Genomic DNA, 21,817 nt, shown 5'->3' with positions numbered 1-21,817 from the left:
TCATGGATCCTAGTCAGGTTCATTACCACTGAGCCACGATAGAAATTGCAGTAGCTGAATTTTTGGCAATGTAGAGCATTCTCTCAATTTCCTCCTCTTGGTTCAAGGTAGACATTCTTTACCATACCATTCTTGATAATAAGTTTTGTAATATAAATCAATTTGAAATTTGTCAAGTGTAAATTCACAATCCTTTGAAAACATATGGTTTTTCAGTTCTTTTACCTATTGCTACAGCAAACCATTGAATAGTTTTCCTAATCTTGAAATATCCTTGCATTCCTGGAGTATTCTAGACATTTGGGTTACCTGAGTGAAAAAAAAAACAAAAAACAAAACAAAACAGGCAAATCCCTGACTTTGTGAAGTTTATGGTCTATTTAAAATGGTCTTTCTAAAATGAGTTAGGAATTGTTTCTTGTAAAGAAATCACCATTTTTAGAACACGTTCATCTTTCCGGAAAGTTCTCCCTTGCCCATTTGCAGTCAGTCCCTGCTCCTACCCTCAGCTCTAGGCAATTGCTGATCTGCTTTCTGTCTATAATGTTGCCTTTTCTGGGCATTTCTTATGTATGCATTTGCAATATGCTCTCTTTGCATTCAGCTTCTTTCATATGGCATGAGGGTCACCAGGTGCTAACACGGGTCAGTACTTTGTTCCTTTTTATTTGGGGGCAGTGTTGCATGTACAGATACGCTAAATTGTGTTCATCCATTCAGCAGTCGATGGACTCTGGATGGTTTCCAGTTTGATCTTTATGAATAATGCTGCTGGGAGCACTTGCTGCCGTGAGATCTGTGGGCATGTGCTTTCACTTCTCCTGAGTAGGTTCCTAGAAGTGGAATTGCTGGGTGGCATGGTCAGCTTAGGTGTAGCTTTTTAAGAAGCATTCAGTTTAGAGAGTTCAGCTCCCTAAATTCTCTGTTCATGGAGAATTTCTTTTTTTTTCTTCTTGGGGCAGCCCTAGGCTAGGTGGAAAGTGTCCTCTCACGGATTCAGTGGCCCAGGTGAGGAGCCAGCAAGACAGGATCCCCCTTGCTTTTCTGATGGGTCTTGCAGCACCTGGAGTAAGCTGGCGAGAGTGTAGTGTGCCCAGCCAGGCTTCTGTGCTGCGAGCACTCCCAGAAGTGGCTCTGGGGCCTCCTGCTGTCCACGCCCCCAGCACTGCTGCGCAGCGGTCCCTCCATAGGAGGTGGTGCGGATTCTTTGGGGACCACCCCCCTCTCACAGACAACTACTCTCCCACAGACACTGGTCTGTGGCTTGGTCCTGCCTAAGCTCTGGCTTCCAGAAATCCTCCTCTCCACAAAGAGCACCCAGACAGCATCCTTCTTTAGTTTTACTTTTGTTTCTCATTTCCTCTTATTATTACGGAAGTCACGCTTTGATCCCGTCAATGGACACTTGGAAATGGGGCTGTTACACCAGGGGGTCAAACGCCTGGAATTCCGGGGGCTCCTTCCTTCCTGGGCTCCCTGGGCACCCCCTGGGCTCCCTCAGGCATTCCTGCTGCCTCTTCTCTCCTGCCAAGGTCTGCTCCTCTTTAGCCCCAAGGAACTTGTCAGGTTCTGTGGTTTCTGGGCTGTTTTTGTTGACAGCCCTGACCTGTGCTAACCCCCCTCCTGAGGGCTTGCTTTCTTATTTTCTTTCCCAAGTAATAAATCCCTCATTTGGGGTCCCCTTTCCTCTAAGGGTATCCTCTGCATACATTATGGTATTTGCAGAGAATGCTCATAGACAGAGAGTAGAACAATTTGGGAGCCAAGAAGGACCTTGGCAAGCATCCTGTTCAACTGCCGCATTTTATAAATGTAGACACTGAGACCAGCAGAAGTTACTGTTGTTAATGACAATAATACTAAGCAAAACTATACCGACCTGACATTTCATAAAGGATATTTCTATGTTGTATCCTGAAGTGCCCGACATGACATATCTAGTTTCTGAAATGCTCTGTTTAAAAATTTTTGGATTCACTTTGGTTTAGGCTAAGGAAATTCTTCCTAACACTGGAACAGTTTCCCCCTAGTCAGTTTCTTTCCTTTCTCCGTTTCTTTCTTTCTCTCTCCCTTTCTTTTCCTCTTCTCTCTCTCTCTCTCTTTTTTTTTTTTTTTTTTTTTTCTGGCTGCATGCGGCATGCAGAAGTTCCTAGGCCAGGGATCAGGGATCAAACCCTCAGCAGAGCAGTGACTCAAGCCACATCAGTGGCAACATTAGATCCTTTAACTGCTAGGCTACCAGGGAACTCCCAGTTCCTAGTCAATTCTTTCTTGACTGACTTATGTTAAACCTATAAATTATTATTATTATTATTTTGTCTTTTTGCCTTTTCTAGGGCTGCTCCCTCAGCATATGGAGGTTCCCAGGCTAGGGGCCTAATCGGAGCTGTAGCCACCGGCCTATGCCAGAGCCACAGCAATGCAGGATCTGAGCCGTGTCTGCAACCTACACCCCAGCTCACGGCAACACCGGATTGTTAACCCACTGAGCAAGGGCAGGGATCGAACCTGCAACCTCATGGTTCCTAGTCGGATTCGTTAACCACTGAGCCCCAACAGGAACTCCTAAATCTATAAATTATTAAATTGGGAAACTCTGCCTGCAGATGTGAAGAAAAAGTTGACATAGAAATTTTATAAATAGCTTTTCTTTTTTTAAAAAAAGCTGACAGCAGGTAGAAGACAATATTACCCATATTCCCACCTCTCAGGAGAATAACCTATAATCCTACACCGGTCTGGTGTCTGTCATATGAATCTCGTGTTATGTTTTTCTACACCAGAGGTATTTATGATTTTCCTACACTATAATATGTGTGAGTATGTGTATTTTTTTTAACGAAATGGAGTCACTCTGTATATACTGCTTTGGCAAAAGCAGTTTTTAAACCTAACTGCATAAATTCAACGTTTTCCCATGTCACTGTAACTCAGTAAAGCATTATCTTTAAGGATCCATAGGATTTTACTTCATAGGGATACCATATTTTATTCAACCAGTTTCATGTTGTTGGACATCTACTTGTTTACATTTTTTTTCCCTCACAGTATGTGGATGGTCCTGGGCTAGGGATCGAACCTGTGTCACAGCAGCAACCCAAGCTGGTGCAGTGACAACATCAAATCCTTAACCCGCTGAGCTATAAGAGAACTCCTACTTGTTTACATTTTTTAAACAACAGTGTCACTGTGAGTATCCTTGCAAATAAACTTAAAATACACACATTATTATCGCCTTAACTAAATGAGTAGAAAGCTTCTTGGTTGAAAATGCATGGATGTATTTGCAGATGTCCATATATAAAGCCTCGTGTAGAGCTGGACAGATACATTCAGAAAGAGGATGGGTGGGTTGTAATATTTGGGAGCTTAGGTATCACCCCAGAATAAACGGCTCACGAAGCCTATTGAACTGTCAATCCTCGAGTTATAGTTACAGTGGCTTTTGCCTGTCTATCTCCTACCCTGTATTATTACTGGGACTTCTCAGGGGATCTTCTTTAGCCTAATATTGAAATTCACACTCTAACCAGCACTTGCCAAATGATCTGTGTTTGATTAAAATCACCCAGCTTATGTCTTTGGCCAAATTCATTTTTCTTAATCAATTAAATTAATTTATCGTTAGAGATGCGGCATAGAACTGGAGTCTAGTCTAGACTGGCAAATCAAGTTAGACGTGCTGCACCTAAAAAACAGGATTACAGGACATAGTAGTAGGCTGAACAATGTTTTATAGGTCAATCGAAAAAATTTAGAGTCAAAAAAATAAATTAAAAAATACTTAGAGCTGGAAATGCATTCCATATGCTTTAGTTCCATCCTTTTACTTAACAAATAAGAAAATGAAGGCTCAGAAAGGCCAAGAAAACAATACAGCTGGTGTGTGTCTGAGCTGGAACTTGAACCTGGGTCTCTTGATGCCCAATCAGAGACACCTCCCACTGCTCTAGGCCACCTGCCAGACTGCTGCAGGGCTGGGGGGAGGGGCTCCCATCCAGTGTTGGCCATTGACCAGGCTTGCAGCCTATGGGCTAGCACTTCCTCCAACTTTTGTTCATTGAAAGCGCTGATAATCAGTCTCTCCATTCTTTCCACTGAGCTTGAACTAAGCCTCAGATGTTCTAGACATTACACCCAGTCTGGAGGAAGTGTCACGCAAGACAAACGTCTCTTTGCCTTCCTTACAACAGTGGTTTTTCAAGGTAGGGTGTCCCCAATCCTGGAGAATTCTATACGTGTGTGCGTGCACATGTGTATGCGTGCATGCGTGTATGCGTGCGCGTGAGCATGTGTCTCCATGTACACACACAGATCATCACCACCACTAAGAGTTTGAGTGTAAAACTGACTTTGCAGGAAATATTATCCATAACTGGAAGCACAGGAGTCCCTCGGTTCTTCCCCTTCATTAACTGATAAAGTGACAGCGCCGGGGAAACGGAGGGGCAGGATCTGTCCGGGAGGGAATGCGTACGTGTGTGGTGGACCATCTGTGTAACATCACTTGGCTGCATTCGGAGAAATAACTAACAGGTCTGGAAATGCAGGCCTGGAAAAACAAGCAAGTTGAAGTTCAGGGCAATAGCTGAAGTGTGGAAAAAAAAAAAAAAACTGAAGCCCAACTGAATGTATTTTTTCTTTTTATTTCTTTTTATAGAATTTAATGTTTAAAACCTCGTAGAATCTTGAAAAAGATGTTTCAGTTCTACATACATTTCAAATACCAACATAGAGAATGAGTATAATGAACCGCCATGTGTATCTGTTAGTGAAATTCAAAATTATCAAGGTTTTGTCACACTTGCTTTATCTTTCTCTTTGCTTTCTTTCTCTATTTTCATTTTTTAATTAAAGAAAATTTTTTTTGGCCACCCTGCAGCATGTGGAGTTCCTCGGCCAGGGATCAGATCTGAGCCGTAGTGGCCGCCTATACGCTGCAGCTGCAGCAACACAGGATCCTTTAACCAACTGTGCATGGCTGGGGATCGAACCTTCATCCTGGAGCTACAGAGACACTGCTGATCCTGTTGCGCCACAGCGGGAACTCCTTTTTCTCTTTTTTTCTTTTCTTTGCTGAGATACTTTAAAGCAAATCCCCAACACTATGTAATGTTACTCCCCATGCTGAAGTATGCATCTTTAAAAACAGGGACATTTTATTTCCTAGCCACATTGCTTGATCAAACCTATGAAACTAATTAATAACTTACAGGTATCCTCTGTCCATAATCTAATTGCCTCACTCTTTAATAGAATCTTTTCATCAGGTGGTAGAGTAAGAGAAACATATTACGCCTTGTGTGTCAGGCCCATCCCACTGCAAGAATCATTCACTGTTCACACTCGTCAAACTGTAAGGTTAATAAATCCCTATTCGCAAGGATCAGGGAAGGCCCTAGGAACAGACTGGAGTGACAGCTGCAGGCTGGGTAATGGCTTGTAGCTTCGGCAAGGCCCAGTGCTTGATCAGGGGTGTCAGCCCTCGGGCCCTTGCCCTGGCTGGATCACCTGCTCTGAGATACTGGGGCCACGGATTTATTTTATTAGTATAAAATACAAATACTTCAAGCATTCAAATGCACTACTTAGCCATGAACGCTAGTAATTAAGCAAAACCTCTGACCTAGAACCAATGATGGGCGTTGACAGCAGAAGGGTCAACACTTCTACTAATGAGCACAGCTTACAGAGCCAATGTCCCGCTGCCGTTTGCGATGCAGTCCTTCCTGACATCCACGTCCGGGGAGTCAGTTAGCTTGGGTCTGGTTAAGCAGCCACAGTGCTGGGGTGCTTGTGCCACCAGATTGCCACATCTCCACTTCACCGTGAGCTGAGGAGGAGGCAGCCCTGAGCAGTGTTTGGTCGGAAGCACTCACAGTTCTGCAGGCTTCTTGTTTTTGTGCTTGGCTTCCTGTTATGCAAAGATTGGCAGAGGAGGCCGGTGAAATGTCGCAACGGATGAAGACACACACCCTGCAGAGGCAGCTGCTCTCTAAATTCCTAAGAAACACGAGAGCTCCAGAATGGAAACACGAGAGGGGTCCTAGGCTCTGGCGAGTCAGCCTAGGTCGAGTGGATGAATCTGCAGTGTAGACCTTGCAAGCCTAAAGAAGCAGCAGAAAGCCAGGAGCCTCTCTCTCTCTCTCTCTCTCTCTCATTCTCTCTCCTTCATATGCTACAGAGACCACGTTTTTACTGCTTTCTGCAAAAGACACAGTTCTGCATGCTAAGTCCTTCTGCAAAGCAAACTTGCTCTTTTTAGTTGAAAGGCTTGTCGAACAATGAATTTCCATGAGCTAAAGTACATGGGAAAATTAAGCCTGTTCAATTCTTGGGTCTGAGGCAGGTATTCAGGGAACAACTTTAGATATTTCTTTGAATCAGGTTGTGTAAATTTTTTTCACGGTGAGCGTCCTGGGCAGTTCCTGTGTGACTTAATTCCGGGTGCCCAGAGCAAGCCCCTAGGCTGTCCTCAGTCTTAAATCTTGTTACTTTTTGCAGGGGCACAAAGTTTTTCAAGCCAAAGTTAAGAAAAGAAACTTAGTATTGAAAAAAAAAATTTCAGGAGAGTAATCACAGATAAAATTTATCCTGAAGTTTAAATGCCAGGGTTTTGTTTTGTTTTGTTTCTTTTTTTCTTCTTTTTTAGGGCCGCATCTGCAGGATCCAAGCGCATCTGCAAGCTATGCAGCAACTTGCTTGCGGCAACACTGTATCCTTAATCCATTGAGTGAGGCCTGGGATCAAACCTGCATCCTCACAGAGCCTATGTTGGGTTCTTGACCCACTGATCCACAACAGGAATCCCTAAATGCCAGGTTTGGTTTTGTTTTTGGCCTTTTTAGGGCCATACCCTCAGCATATGGAAGTTTCCAGGCTTGGGGCTGAATTGGAGCTGAGGTGCTGGCCTATACACCACAGCCATGGCAAAGCCGGATCTAAGCTGCATCTGCAACCTACACCACAGCTCACAGCAATGCCAGATCCTTAACACACTGAGCAGCAAGGCCAGTGATTGAAGCCGTATCCTCATGGATATTAGTCAGGTTCATTACTGTTGAGCCACAAGGGGAACTCCCTAAATGCCAGGTTTTAAAAGTGGAAAGAAATTCAAATTTTCCCCTCCCCCTGAATGGTGGGTGTTTAAAATGGAAGTCAGTTTGCCTTGGAGAAGGAAAAGAGAAGATGGGTAAAGAAAGTGGGCTGCAGGCTCCTGAAGTTAAATGACCTAATTTTCTTCTAGGAGGGCCAGCCTTTCCACAGTCTGATAACTGCATGTGTGATGGGGGTGGTGGTGGGGTGTGTTTGTGTGTGTGTGGTGTAGGCAATGGTGTGGACCCGTTGGCCATCTCCTGGGAGGCAGCTGTTATGGGCCTGCTGTTTCCCGCCCTCCCTCCTCAGCCCGGGTGGGAGGCCGGCTGTGAGCTGCCTTGTGGCCGAGGGGTCGGGCACCCGGGGGCGTAGCTCTGTGCTCCTCCCTCCCACACCTTGGCTCCACTGGGCTTGGGTCAGGATCCTTCCGTCTCTTCCTCTCTTCGAAGCAGCTTGTGCAGAGAGCAGGGAAGGCATGGCAGGACTACCTAATATGTCCATTTTCCTGTCGGGGTGTGAGCGCAGTCTCGGTGGTGGGCTGGAGGTTTCAGTACTATATCAATACTTTATATAGAGAAAGGTTTCACTCTTTTATCAAGGCCCGCTGAGCCTTGCAGAGCTTAACGAGGGACGGAAAAAAAGTAGCACAAAGTGTTTTGCACCTAACATTGCGGCCAAGTGGGTGGAGGCCGAGACAGGTGTCTCCCGCGATGGGCGGGGCGAGGAAGAGGGACACGCCTCCCCTTCACTTCCTCTTCCGGCCTGACCCTGTACCTTCTGACCCCGCCGTCTAGGTCTGGGCGCCTCTCTTACCACCAGGCGATGGGCCCTCGCTGTGGGCTGTGGGGCCTGGGCATGAATGCTGGGCTTGGAAATTAGATTTCTAGCCGTGTCACTGAGCAAATCACTTCACTTCTCTGAGCTCCAGTTCCCGGTCGGTAAAATGGAGACGATGCTGTGGGACTTGCCATGAAGAGGCAGCATGAGCATTCAAGCCAGAATGGACTTGGTAGCGTGTTTGCACGGTGGCTGGCACAGGGAAAGACCCGCTAAATAAATCACTGTTGGTGTGGATCATTATTACATCAGGGGTTCTAGCTTCCCTGCCAGCTCTGCTTGAGTGGCCACAAGAGAACAGATCTAGAAGTCCTACAGATGGGCATATCAGCCAACATTTGTTGCAAATACAAAATGCCTGATGGTGACTCCCATTCCTCTCTAAAATGTTTATTTTTATTCACTCAAAAACATTTATTGAGAAACTTCAATTGGCTAGATGCTCTTCTATGAGGTGTGGTTAGATTGGTGGAAAAAATGTATACAAATTCCTGCCCCTGGGAATCTACTTTCTTTTTCTTTTTTATGGCTGTACCTGCGGCATCTGTAGTTCCCGGGCTAGGAGGTGATTTCAAGCTGCAGCTGCCAGCCTATGCCATAACCATGGCAACCCAAGATCCCCGCCACATCCCTGACCTTCACCACAGCTTGCAGCAACTCAGGATCCTTGGCCCATTGATCGAAGCCAGGGATTGAACCTGTATCCTCATGGACACTATGTTGGCTTCTTAACCTGCTGAGCCAGCCAGGACTCTGAACCTACTTTCTGATGCCTGAGTTTTTGTCCTATTGTATTCATCAATGCTACTCTTCTCATTCACATTCTACCAGAAAGAAAGCCTCAACTAGGTGCTTATCTCTCCTTCACACCTAATGGTTGACTGTGAATCCCTATTTTTAACAGGAGAATTTGACAGGCTCTGCCCATCAATAACTGGGTTTCATGGAGGCAGCTATTGGCAATAGGGCACAGTGGAATGCATTTTTGTGTGCCAGGAGCACAGCAAATATTTGAAGCCTCACTAGTCTGGAGTTCATTAATTTAGAGGGTTTTCTCTAGTGTTTAAACTCTGCACATTACATGGCAGCATGATTCGCACATAAGAAAGACCCAAGAAATTTTCTGATTGGTTAAAGTAAAGGATGTGAAAGATTCATTTCTTTGTTAAACCCATCCTATGAATCTTATATTTGAATTTTATTCATTATTTTCTTTCCATGTAACTAACACATACACATGTAGTTTTTTCTTCTCTTTGTTCCTTCCAATTAACTTTTCTGAGACAGACATAGTGAAAGTCCTCAGGATATTAAAATGGATAAGACCTGGTTCTTGCCCTCAAGAACCTCCCCATGGCTCTAGCACCTTTTAACCTGCAGACATGCAATAAAAGCACAAATATATTTATTCCTGAGGCCCTGGGCCCTTCCGCTCACCCATTTAGCCAAATATCCCTTTCCGAAAGAGCACACTACGATCAGAAAGTTAAACAGTTCTTTGAAAAGGACCTCTTGCATTTGAATGCTGCTTTCCATCCTTAAGTGTCCTCTTGTAAAACTTGGGCATTTGTGTAAGTGTGCACTGGTCCAAAGTCTTGGCAGAAAGCGTGAGCAGGGCTGAAACCCAGCTGATGCTCCTCTCATGAAGCTGTCACCCTGGTGGGTGTCTGCATCCATCTACCCAGTGTCTCCATCTACCCAGTGTCTCCATCTGCACCTCGAGGACGGCAGGGGTGTGAGATGGGCCAGCAGTGGCCCTGGATCTTTGCTTGGCACAGTATGAGAGCCTCTTTCCTTTCACTCTCCTTCAAGGCAACAGCCCCTGCTCCATCACCAAACTCTCAGGGATTGTGGATTTTCTTGCTGAGCTGCTTTTCTCCCATACCTAGTAAACCTAGTGCAAGTGTCCAGTAGAGTCTGGAGGAGAACAGTAGCCCTTGTTTTGCATCTAAGGGCCTCCAGTTAAAAATGTCTCCCTCAATGCTAGTCTCCTCTGGACTCAGCCTTTTCTGTGATTTCTTTGACTCAGTCTATTTTGTTACTTTGCAGATCAGAGATTCTCATGCCCTGACTTTCATTTGCACCTCCTCTTTCCCCCGTAACCTCTTTCTGAACCTGCCACCGAACACAAGTCTGTGCACCCAATGCACAGTGAGGCCAAGCAATACCAAAGTGTTGGAGTTTGGAGCAGAGAAAGGTTTATTGCAGGGGCATGCAAGGAGATGAGTGGCTCATGCCTGAAAAAGCCTGAGCTCTTTGAAGGCTTTCAGCAAAGCCCTTTTAAAGGCAAGGTGAAGGAGGGGTGTGGTTAGTTATTGCCTATTTCGTGGTGTCAGATCCTTTGTTCTTGAATCTGTCCGCAGTGAGGGTCAGGTCACACTCAGGTCATGATGTTCTTGTTTTTCTCTGGTCAGGTCAGGACAGGCTCTCCTGTATATTTCAAGCTACAGGAAATATTCCTTTACCAAAGGTGCAGAGCAGGACTAAGCACAGGCAACAGAGCACAAAGGTTAGAGTAAGGTTAAAATAACAGCAACAGATTGAATATGAAGTCAGATTTGTTCTTCCCTATTACAAATGCACAGGCTTCGCCGGTCAAAAACCTAGAACTCTGGGGAAGTTGAAATCTCTCAGCCCACCCTCATATTTCGTCACACCCAGTACAGGACTGTTCCAATCGCACCATGTTCTCTGCTTTCTTCTCAGCTCTATGGATGGGTCTCCCATGCCTATGAGGCACTGGGGCAGGGTTGCATGTGCTTGATCGTATGTCCCAGATCCAGTCACTGTTCCCAGTGTGTGTCAAGTGCTTGGCCAATGTGTGTCCAGTGAATGGATGAAGAAGGCTCCCTCACCTGAGCCACTCCAACCTTAGACCTCACATATGCCTCTGTTTGGCCAGCTGCGGAGGGCTGGTGATCTGCCTCATCCCCGCCTCTCCTACACTCTCCTTTTCCACTGCCACTCTTTTAATTCAGGCCTCTTGATTCACACCTGGAACATTGCACCCTCTCCAGCTACTCCTCCCTTTTTCCTTTCCTCCCTCTCTCTCCCTCCTTTCATCTCTCTTCTTTCATCTCCTCTTTCTTTACTCTCAGTTGGCATGAAATTGAATCCATACTATGATATTAGTGCTAATGATAATAGCCTCCATTTAATACCTATATTTAAAGAAGCGGACACTGGCTGGAGCCTGTCCATTTATCATTATTAATCCATATGGACTGGCCAGCCCATGAGATACATATTATTATCATAATTTCTCAGAGGAGGAACCTGACCCTCAGAGATAGAACCTGATCCACCCAAGGCTGCCTGTGTGCCTTCTGCTCCCTCACCCTGCCTTCTCTTTGTCGGCCCTGTGTCAGGTGCTGCGGATGTAGGGATGAACAAAGCTAAGCAGGAAGGCAGAGCCCTTGTCTTCTTAGACTTCAAGTGGAGAGAGAAGTAGAGTCAGAAAAGAACCAGGAGGGATGAGAAGTGCTTTGAAGGACATGTGTCCCTAGTTAAGTGGGAACAGAGCCCAGGGAGTGACTCAGTCTGGCTGGGCTGAGAAGACTTCTTATAGGAGGTGTGACCTGAAGTTGAGTCTTAAAGGATGAACAAGAACTTTCCAAGAGGTTGAGCTGGGGGTTGGGCGGGGATGGGTGGGGGATAGTATTCCAGTAAAGGGAACAGCATATTGTCATGGATGAAGTGCAGGATGGGTAGGGAGGAAAAACAGGAAATGCAGTAGGAAAATCATAAAGGACTCTGAACCCCACGGTAGGGGGTTTAGCCTTCACCTTTTAGGATGAAGATGTTGGAGGGTCATTAAAGGCTTTTAAGTTGAAGAGTAACATGATCAGATTTGTGTTTCAGAAAGGACCATGTCATGGGTTTCCCATCGTGGTGCAGTGATTAATGAATCTGACTAGGAACCAGGAGGTTGTGGGTTCGATCCCTGGCCTTGCTCAGTGGGTTAAGGATCCGGTGTTGCCGTGAGCTGTAGCGTAGGTCACAGACTCGGCTCGGATCCCACCTTGCTGTGGCTCTGGCGTAGGCTGGCAGCTGTAGCTCTGATTTGACCCCTAGCCTGGGAACCTCCATATGCCATGAGTGTGGCCCTAGAAAAACACAAAAAGACAAAAAAAAAAAAAGAAAGGACCATGTTATAAACAATGTCATCACTGGACTGGAGGTGGAACTAGTAGGAGGGAGACAGGTCAGGAAATTATTGCAGAAATCCAGGGAGAGGATAGGTGAACCCCACATCAGGTGGGGGTAGAGAGGAGGGATTAGAGAGAAAGAGAGCTATTGATTGTGATGAATGTTGATTGGCTAGGAAGATGTCATTTGGTAACAAACTACAGAAAAGCAGGCTTGGGTGTGTTTGTGGCACAAGGCAGAGAGGTAGGGGGACAGAGGGGGTAAGTTCACGTGACCTTAAGAAGCCCAAGGAGGTACTTGTAGGCAGTTGGATAGATGAGTCTACAGCCCCAGAGAGGGTTTCTTGGAGGACACGGTGTAAATTCTACTCCTTTTTCAAATTTATTTAAACAAATGCACTACTCAGAGAGACATATCGAGAAAATACCTTCAATAGTCTCCAGCCCTGACTGAACTATGATCATCTCACCCACACATTCAGAGCCTCCCAGATAGACTCTAAACAGATTCAGAGTTGAGAGCAGATGGAAGAAATATCTCAGAAGTGGACTTCAGAAGATTTTGTGATTGATTATTTGGGGGTGCCGAGGGTCAGAAAATGAGAAGATGCAGAAAGTAAGTGATAATGCCTCCCAAGCCGACTTCACTGTTTCTACATCCTCTTTTGGTTTTCTCTGCTCTAACTTGCGGCAAAAAAGCAGCAGAAACAGTACCCCTGCGAATATGGCACTTCCTCCACATCTCCTTTTTTTTTTTTTAACAGTGCCCTCTCTCACTTGCCACTACAGTGTAGCCAGCACAGTTTAATGACATAACTGTCTCTATTTGATCACGGACCTTTCTTGCTTCGCTACCTGAGGTGGCTCCCTATTCCCTCTCAGATCAAGGTTGAACTTCTCACTCTGCCTCCTGAAGCCATCTCCTCTCTGGACCCTCCAGCTTGATTCCTCTGATGAAAGACCACCCCCACCTTTATGCCCATTTTGTCTCACACTTTGTAATGGTAATGCTCAGCTTCCTGAAAGTGCTGTCCAATAGAAATTTCTGTGAAAATGGTAATATTCTCTCTCTCTGGGCTGTCTATTACTGTAGCCATGAGCCACATGGGCTAGTGAGCCCTTGAGAGGTGGCTGGTGTGACCGAGGCACTGAATTTAATTTAATTCATTTTCATGCACACAGGCAGTCACAGCAAGCACTGGACAATGCGGGGGGCTTGTTCTTCCTCTGTCTATGAGATTAAGGCTGGGTTCCCCCCTTCCCCAGAGTGTTCTCTAAATGTTAAATGCCTGCCTTCTGACTACCCACCTTGCCTGGCTGGTCTGCCCACGCGGCCCCTTCTCCAGCCCAGCTCCTCCCCAAAGGGCTGGAAGCGTGCGCTCCACGTGTGATGACTGGCTCGCAAGAAAGCTCATGGTTATGATTTTCATTATGAGAAAACAGCCCTATAAATAGTGACAGATTTCTTTGTTTACTTTATCCGGGGACAAGTCCCACCCGCAGAGAAGAGTGACCTTTCAAAGGAACTAATCAAGAAAGTTAGTCAAAACCAAGTCTGACTCAGCGGCCCACCAGACTTTCTTTCCTGATGTTTGAATCATCTCATAATTGGGTTGGCTGCTGAGCAGTGCTGAGGGCTGGGGTGGGATGGCTCAGATATGGGGCAGGAGGATCCTCTGTTTCATCACTGTTTCAGCAGAGACCCAGCTGTCATTTCCCCAGGGTTCGAGTCTGATTCCAGCACTAAGGGTTGGTACCAAGCCTTCCCTCAGGCACCATGCCTGTAATCACATCGTGTACGGTGGATGTGTGGGTGAATGGGACCACTTCGGAAATGTAAAAGATGATTAGCCCAGACCTTGATCACATGCGTGCAGACAAAGTGGTTGCTCACTTGTCACAAGGACATCGACTCCTCTTGGCCAAGTCTGCGAACATAAGATTGTCATCCACTCCTGCCTCCGCCATGCCATTCTGCAATGCACAGATGCTCCTAGGGGCCGGTCTTGGGTTTTGCATGTTTGTTTTTGTTGTTGTTTTTGCCACTACAGAGCATAACATTTTCCCATAGCTAATCGCAGACTAAAATCCCAGCAGCTGAGTTCTGTGCTGAATTAATTCTCTTCAGTCTATACTGGCTTTTTTGCTCCTGCTCCCCTGGCCTGATTTCTTTAAGGCTGTTGGAGCCCTTCAGTTTCTCCTATTTCCCAGAGTAATCCGAACAACTGCTGTGGGTCTCTGGGGGTAGGCTGAGAGTGGGGGGATGCTGAGTCCTCAGAGCTATCAGCTGGCACCCATATGCTTTTCTCTTTTCCTGGGCTGGCTGCCTTTGGTGGCCTCACCCTAGAAGCCATGTGAAGGCTCCTCATCATGCACCTGCCAGGAGGGGAGCCCTCCTTCCCAAGTCTGTTGCTGCTTCAGCTGGTGGTCACAGAAGTCACACTGGGCTGAGCCACACAAAGGCTCCTGAGATGGGGGTGGGGAACAGAGAATCCCCATGCATCTCCTAGAATCCTTCAGTCTTCCATCTGCTTCCAAAATTCTGCATGTGAACTATTCTTTTCATCTCTGCCTACTCTCTGCCCTCTTTCAAGTACAGAGACTAGTCTTTTGATGTTACAGTCTCTGACCTAGAGAGACATAGAGTTGTGTATAGTTCTTCAGATTCCCTCCTCCCCACTGTATTCCTGCCCAAATCCTCTTCTGGTTTCTTTGGATCATTTAAACAGCCTTAGAGTAAGTGATCAGTTCCAGAGTGGCTGTTTTGAGTAATAGATGGAAGGCCTTAAAGATAGCAGAGAACCGAGATGCAGGACCAGAGATAAAATTCTTAACTGATGTGCCATGACACAGCGGTATAAAGCAATCTTTCTGCTAGCATGCTGCTAAATAGTCATCAAGATGTCAAGTTCCTTTTTACTGTAAAGGAGTATTTGCACTGTTATGATGTCTGTCCAATAGGAGGTTGGATCAAGTGTGTCTTGTACCCTGGTATACAACGCAGTATGACTTCTCTAGCCCCTGGTAGGAGGCGAGGGGTGACCACAAGCTAGCATCTGGGAACGAGGGTATATAACAGACCCCTTGGAAGGGTTAAGGGAGCCCCGTTAGAGCAGATTCCACTTTAGACAGCAATGCAGGATGAAACATATAAATTGGGTGATAACTCTGGATACAATTAGAGTCAGTGGAAGACAGACTCTGTACAGCTGTATAAAATTCTAGTATCTGAAAGCATGCCATGAGTATACATAAAAGTTGAAGGAGTTCCCTCTGTGGTGCAGTAGGTTAGGAAGCCAACTGCAGTGGCTCAAGTTGGTGTGGAGGCACAGGTTTGATCCCTGGCCGGGTGCAGTGGGTTAAGGATGTGGCATTGCCACAGCTGTAGTGCAGGTCGCAGCTGCACTTTAGATTCCAACTTATGGAAACCTAGGAACTTCCATTTGTTGTGGGTGTAGCCAAAAATATATAAACGCTGAAAAATTCAGTCCTAGAAGGAGATAGAAAGAAAGGAATCAAAAGCAATGGGAGAAGTTGTTGATTCAATGTATTAAAGAGAGGAATGAAGGGGGAGAGAAAGCTCGATGATGGAGCAGCATTTTGAAACGAAGAGGGAAGTTTAGGGGGTTCTCAAAGATGAACTCCGTCATCTTCACAGTAGGAAGCAGAGTCATCTGTTGATAAAAAATAATAAATTAACATTTGCTCACCTTGGACCTGGGGCTGTGCTAAGTGGTTTATATAGACTAACTTGTTTAATGTCCACAGCCATTCCATAGAACAGGGGCTATGATAATCCCAGTTCAACTGGGGCTCAGAGAAGTTGCATGATGTACTCAGGGTCAAAGAGCCAAGAAAAGAAGAACTGGTCTCTGTCAGGTGGCCTGAGATAGGGTAAGAGCCGAGTTAGCTTGGTTCAGCTGAGTTGTGGGGACAGATAAAAAGCTGGATAAAGGGATTATAAAATGGAGACTTCCTCCAGCCACGAGGAGACACAGAGCTCTGATGCAGTTTTAAGGACACAGTTGAACTGGCTGGGAAAGGTGGAAGGGCATGTTGAACCACAGGGGACCAGACCACAGGCGCAGGCTGAGCCATGCCTGTGGAGGGGAGGAAAGGAAGAAGTTATCCTGGGCGGGAGTTACCATGGAGACAGGCTGCAGACCCCCAGACCTAATCCAATGGCAGGCAGAGCTCCTGTGTGAAAACATAAGACGACTAACTACACTATGCAGTGGGATGGGGGTCTGGATTCAAATTCTGCTTCTGTGTCCTGTTGGCAGATTCATACTCCTTTTAAATGCTTGAGTGCTGTCAGCCAAGTGGGAGGGACAACCCGACTTTGTAGGAAAGCAGTTACAGGAGGCCCTGGGTCCAGCAGACAGGGCTGTAAACACTCAGTGGGCAGGGGACAGACAGCACTTGATGACACTGGGCGGGAAGATTCAAGAGTGTCCGCATCCTGCTCGCTGGCCCTGTGGAGGGGCTGGGGTCTGCGGGGGAAGGGAGCTCTGGGACAGTGAGGTCCAGGAACAAGGCAGTTCCTCTTCTGTGGAAGAAGCCGGGCAGTTTCTGGCTGCCGCTGAACCCTGAGAGCAGAGGCATTATTTTCTCCCCTCTCTCGTCAGATACTGACTCCCACGCAGGAAAAAGGAAGCACCTTTTGTCAGATGCTGTGGCCACTTCCTCTTCAGAAGGCTCCAGCCAATCTCTGGCTTTGCAGAACAAGGGGGCAGCTCCAGCTGCCTGACCGGCGTGGGCGTGGGGCCCCTGGGTCGGCGCTGGTGGGCACGGGCCCCTCGGCTGGCTCACTGAGTCCCGGGGCACCCTCTCTGCTGCAGATCTGGACCCCTGAGCCCAGCCTGGCTGGCGCGCAGCGCTCCTCGGCCCTTCGCTGCCTACTGCTCACGTCCCTGGTCAGCTCGCTTGTCTGTCCCTCTCCACAGCTCGGTCAAGGAGCGTGATGACCGGTGAGCAGATGGCGGCCTTTCACCCCGCGTCCAGCCCCAACCCGCTGGAAAGGCCCATCAAGATGGGCTGGCTGAAGAAGCAGAGGTCCATCGTGAAAAACTGGCAGCAGAGGTACTTCGTGCTGAGGGCACAGCAGCTCTATTACTACAAGGACGAGGAGGACGTGAAGCCACAGGTACCAACCCTGGCTGATAGCTGGCTTTCTAGGGCTGTCTCTTCCCGGGTGGGAGAGGTGGATGGGGGCGGAGATCTCTGTAAACTTGCAGGGGGTTTCTTACTGTGCCAAGACACTGTCTATTTGAAAGGACTTCTCTCTCCCTTTCTTATCATTTTCTAGATACTGAGTTGTAGAAATGACAGGGTCCTCTTCCTTCACGGAGCCCCAAGATGACTACTGTGGCTTTTCCTAAATGCAGCACTAGGTCAAGGCTCGCAACATGATCTGGATGGGGATGCAAAGCCTAGGGGCTCAGGGAGCAGGGTGCTGGTTCAGGGAAATTGATTTGGGGCTTTCATTTATTTGTTTGTTCCGTCTATAGTTACTGAGTATCTGCTATGTGCCAGACACTGTTCTGAGGAGTTGAAATAAACCACTGAGTTGAAACAGATAAAAATCTCTGCCATGTGAAACTTTAAGATGGGGAGGGGGACAGAAAATAAACAACAAATAAGACAAGTATGTGATTTGTTAGAAAAATGACTTGTTCTATGAGGAAAAAATAGAATGGGTTAGGGAATCAAGTATTTGGCAGAAGTGGTAGAATTTTAAAAAGGGTGGTCAGAATGACCTCGTGAAGAGCAAAGATTAAGGAGGAGAGGCACTTGGCCAGGCAGATCTCTGGGGAAAGAGCCCTCCAGATGGACAGGACAGCCAGTGCAAAGGCCCTGAGGCAGAGTATGTCTGCCCCATGTGGTAAATAGCAAGGAGGTCAGTATGGAGGTGGCAGAGTTAGGGAATGAGAGAATCAAAGGGGATGAGCTCGGAGAGGGTAGGGCTAGGGTCTGGTGCAAATTGCAAAGGATATTGTAAGACTTGAGTGTTTACACTGAGGGCAATGGGGGGCATTGCAAGGTTGCCAGCAGAAAGGGGTCATTCTTGGGTTATGCTGTAAAAAGAAGGCTTTCTCTACCATGTTCAAAAACAGATCCAGGGCCGAGGGGAGGAGGCATAAGGGTGATCTAGGTGAGAGCTTCTGATGTGTGACAGCTCAGTGGGAGTTGTAAACTGGATGAAAAAGATCAGATTCCTGATCTACTTTGAAAGTACAGCAAACAGGATTTCCTGGTGGAGTGGATGAAGCTAGGGAGGGCTTTGATCCTAAATTGTGGGCTGGGTCTTTTCTTCCTGTCTCATTGGTTCTCATGGCCAGTGTCGTGCATAAGAGTGAAAGGGGGTGCTATTAACAGCTCCCCTGGAACCCCCGGTGTCAACTGTATGTCTCCAGGCAACCAAAATGACTGGACACCCTCTTGAGAGCTCACATCTATGGAGGTGGAAGAGTGGGCTTGGCCAGAAGAAACGTATTAGGACAGAAGGACTCTAGAACCTTCTGGAGGCAGAAAGAAGGCCCCAAGAAGGGTGAGGATATTGGAGGTGGAGGACAGGGTATGCAAAGAAATGAGAGGTCATTTTGGAAGCAACCAGTTCCATGCCTCACAGGCTTGAGGCTCTGTGGGGCATGGGCATGGGCTTCAATAAGCAAACTGTCCACTCAGGGCTGGGAGCATCTGTCCCTAGAGGCTGGAGGGGGGTCAGAGACAGCACCACTGACGGGATTCTTGCCCAACATCCTATGCGTGGTAACCAGACTTCCTTCACTCTATGAACAACCCAGACCCTATCAGAGCCACGCAATTACAGGCTAAGACAGAAGTCCTGGTGCATTAATAGCTGAGGCAGGAAGGCTTTCCATCTGCAGAGATGGCAGTAATGTGTTGACCTCCCAAATCAGCAGAAAAGGAATCTCAGTGAGACTTACTTCCGAGAGGTGCAGCGAGTGAGTTGTGTTCTTTTCCTGGCTCTCCTACCCTCTGGCCATGTAATTATTTAATTTTTCTGGACTCCTCTTTCTTCTTCTGTGAAGTGAGACAATCATATCTAGCCTGAATTTGTCACCGGCTTAAATGATATGAAGCACATGTAAAACCCTCTTCTGTAAAAGCATAAACTGATGTCACAGGGTATGATAAATGATTAGAGGTCCTGGCTTTTCTCCCTTACTTCTGGAGGAGGAAACCCAGCGTCCTCTCAGGATTAAATTAGCCTGGGATAATTAGGTAAAGCTTCTTCTAGGATGACAAGTATGGTTTATTTTTTTAGGAAACCCATTAATATATCAGATCAATAAGTCAAATGAGAAAAACCACACAACCCCTAAAAAGATGACTGAAAAAAAGCATTTGATAAACTCATTTCAGATATAATTTTTTTAAAAAAGCTCTCAGGAATAAAATGATTATTTCTTGGAATATTTTACTTTATATGGATGTGAACATTTTGATTACAAAAGCTATATTGTGCATAGGAAATTTGGAGGATACAGAAAATCACAAAGTAGAAAATAAAAATCATCCTATCAGTAAGAAATAGCCACCTACAGGCTCAATTCTTCCAGTTTTTCCCATACACAGACATTTAGAAAGTCATCTATTCTAAATGCAAAATTAGTATAACAATATTCTTTTTTTTAATTACTCAAATGGATTTATCACATCTGTGGTTGTATTATGATCATAATAATCTGATTTCACAGGATTTCCATCCCACAGCCAAAGCACATCCCCCCACCCCCCAAAACTGTCTCCTCCGGAGACCATAAGTTTTTCAATGTCTGTGAGTCAGCATCTGTTCTGCAAAGAAGTTCAGTCTGTCCTTTTTTCAGATTCCACATGTCAGTGAAAGCATTTGATGAGTATAACAATATTCTTTAATTAAAAGTGAACAGTATGTCATGAATATTGTTCCTTATTAAATATTCTTCTAAAATGTAATTCTTAATAGTGGCAAAATAATGTATTTTATGGAGCATCTATAATTTATTTAACCCATTTCCTCCTGGAAACTAGTTGAGAATTTGGGCTGATGTTTCCATATTATAACAAACTAGAAGTGGACATCCTTGCAGACTTTTTATGTATCCATCATTATTTTATTAAAAATAAAAAATCTACTCAAAATAAGGTATTTTTATTATGCTATCATTTAACATTGTTTCAGGATTCACAGGCATTGCAAATATCTATAAGTAAAATGAAAGACATGAGCTAAGTTCTTAGGAAGAAAATAAAGGTCTATTTCCACACCATGTTTCACACCATTCATGATTCTGGGTGGATTAAACACTTATGTGTTAAAAATGAGTCCATAAAAATCCTAGCAGAAAGTGTAATTATCTTCATGATCTTTGGAAGCCAGGTGTTTCTTAAGCATAGTGACAAAGACAGCACAAGGAAAAGACCAATTTAAATGCATAAACAAAAATATCTGTACCTTAAAAAGTCAAATAATAAAGTGAAGAAGCAAATAAGAAACAGGAAAATTTGTTCCCATACTTCTGGTAAACAAATATTCTTTATATTTAAAGTGGTCTCACATCTGTTAAGAAATGGTGATAGAGCAAGTGACATACTTGGGCAATTTCCCAAAGAAATAAAATGGCCAAAAAGCATACATTAAAAAGTTCACCTTTGGTCATAATTAAAGATGTGCAATGGAAGCTAATGAGATACCACTATTCCCTTATCAAATTGGCAAAAATATTCTAGAAATTCCATTGTTGGTAAACAGGAATTCCCATGCACAGCTGGTGGAAATGAAAATCTGCACGAGCTTTCTGGAGGGTACTGTGGCCCTTAGAAAATGCAAATTCTTTGACCCCGCATTTAAAATGCAGGGATTTATAATAGTGATGTGGAAAGAATGCCCAGTGGTGGGGCTAAGTTACATCAGGGAACTTTTATATATCTATGTAAGAATCTAATTCAGCTCTTGATACCCTAAATTGATATTTTTTAAAATTGAAAAATATCCATGATATAATTGTTTTGTTTTGTTTCTTTTGTCTTTTCTAGGGCTGCACACGTGGTATATGGAGATTCCCAGGTCGGGGGGTCTAATCGGAGCCGGCCTTCCCCAGAGCCACAGCAAGGCCAGATCTGAGCTGCATCTTCGACCTACACTGCAGCTCATGGCAATGCCGGATCCTTAACCCACTGAGCGAGGCCAGGGATCGAACCTGCAACCTCATGGTTCCCAGTCAGATTTGTTAACCACTGCACCACAACGGGAACTCCCATGATATAATTGTTTAAAAAAAAAAAAAAAAAAAGAGCAGTTAACAACAGAGGATGATATATGCGCTATCTATCCAATTCTTGAGGGGAAAAAAAAATCATGCATCTGTAATTTACAGGAAAAGGCTTGGAAAGAAATACACAGAGTCTTCTCTCAGTATTGGAGTTGTACATAACTTTTAATTTTCTTCTTTCTTTATGACTAAAATACAAATTAGTTGTAAATTTTAAACAAACCCACATATACCCTGATACCTAAAAAACTAAAAAAAAAAAAGAAAAACCAGCAAATACCCCAGTAATCTTAGAGCAATCAGATGAAAAACGCCCTCGTGTATACTGATAGTGTATACGTTTGGCACATTCTCTCTAGAAAGCAAATTGCTTCGATTTCTAAGAGTCAAAAGTATCATACCCAGAATGACCTGGAATACTGGATCATTCTTGTTTTAAGAAGCTAATCAAAGGAAATA

The 21,817-nt window shown here is 45.3% G+C and overlaps 1 protein-coding gene across 4 annotated transcripts in view; it reads left to right on the top strand.

The window, feature by feature from the left end:
* ARHGAP25 (Rho GTPase activating protein 25) overlaps window positions 1-21,817 on the top strand; it is a 93,870-nt gene that overhangs the window by 25,598 nt on the left and 46,455 nt on the right. For 3 of the 4 annotated variants that reach the window (XM_047781889.1, XM_047781888.1, XM_047781887.1), the window contains exon 2: window positions 17,027-17,226. In XM_047781889.1, the coding sequence (XP_047637845.1) occupies window positions 17,027-17,226 (200 nt within the window). Of the gene's footprint in view, window positions 1-6,802; window positions 6,822-17,026; window positions 17,227-21,817 lie in introns of those variants that run through there. The other variant, XM_047781890.1, reaches the window with a different exon arrangement.

Source organism: Phacochoerus africanus, chromosome 5 (assembly GCF_016906955.1).
Source record: "Phacochoerus africanus isolate WHEZ1 chromosome 5, ROS_Pafr_v1, whole genome shotgun sequence".
Lineage (NCBI taxonomy): Eukaryota > Metazoa > Chordata > Mammalia > Artiodactyla > Suidae > Phacochoerus > Phacochoerus africanus.
The sequence above is the reverse complement of the archived record's forward strand: the minus strand, read 5'-3'. Positions and strand labels throughout refer to the sequence as shown.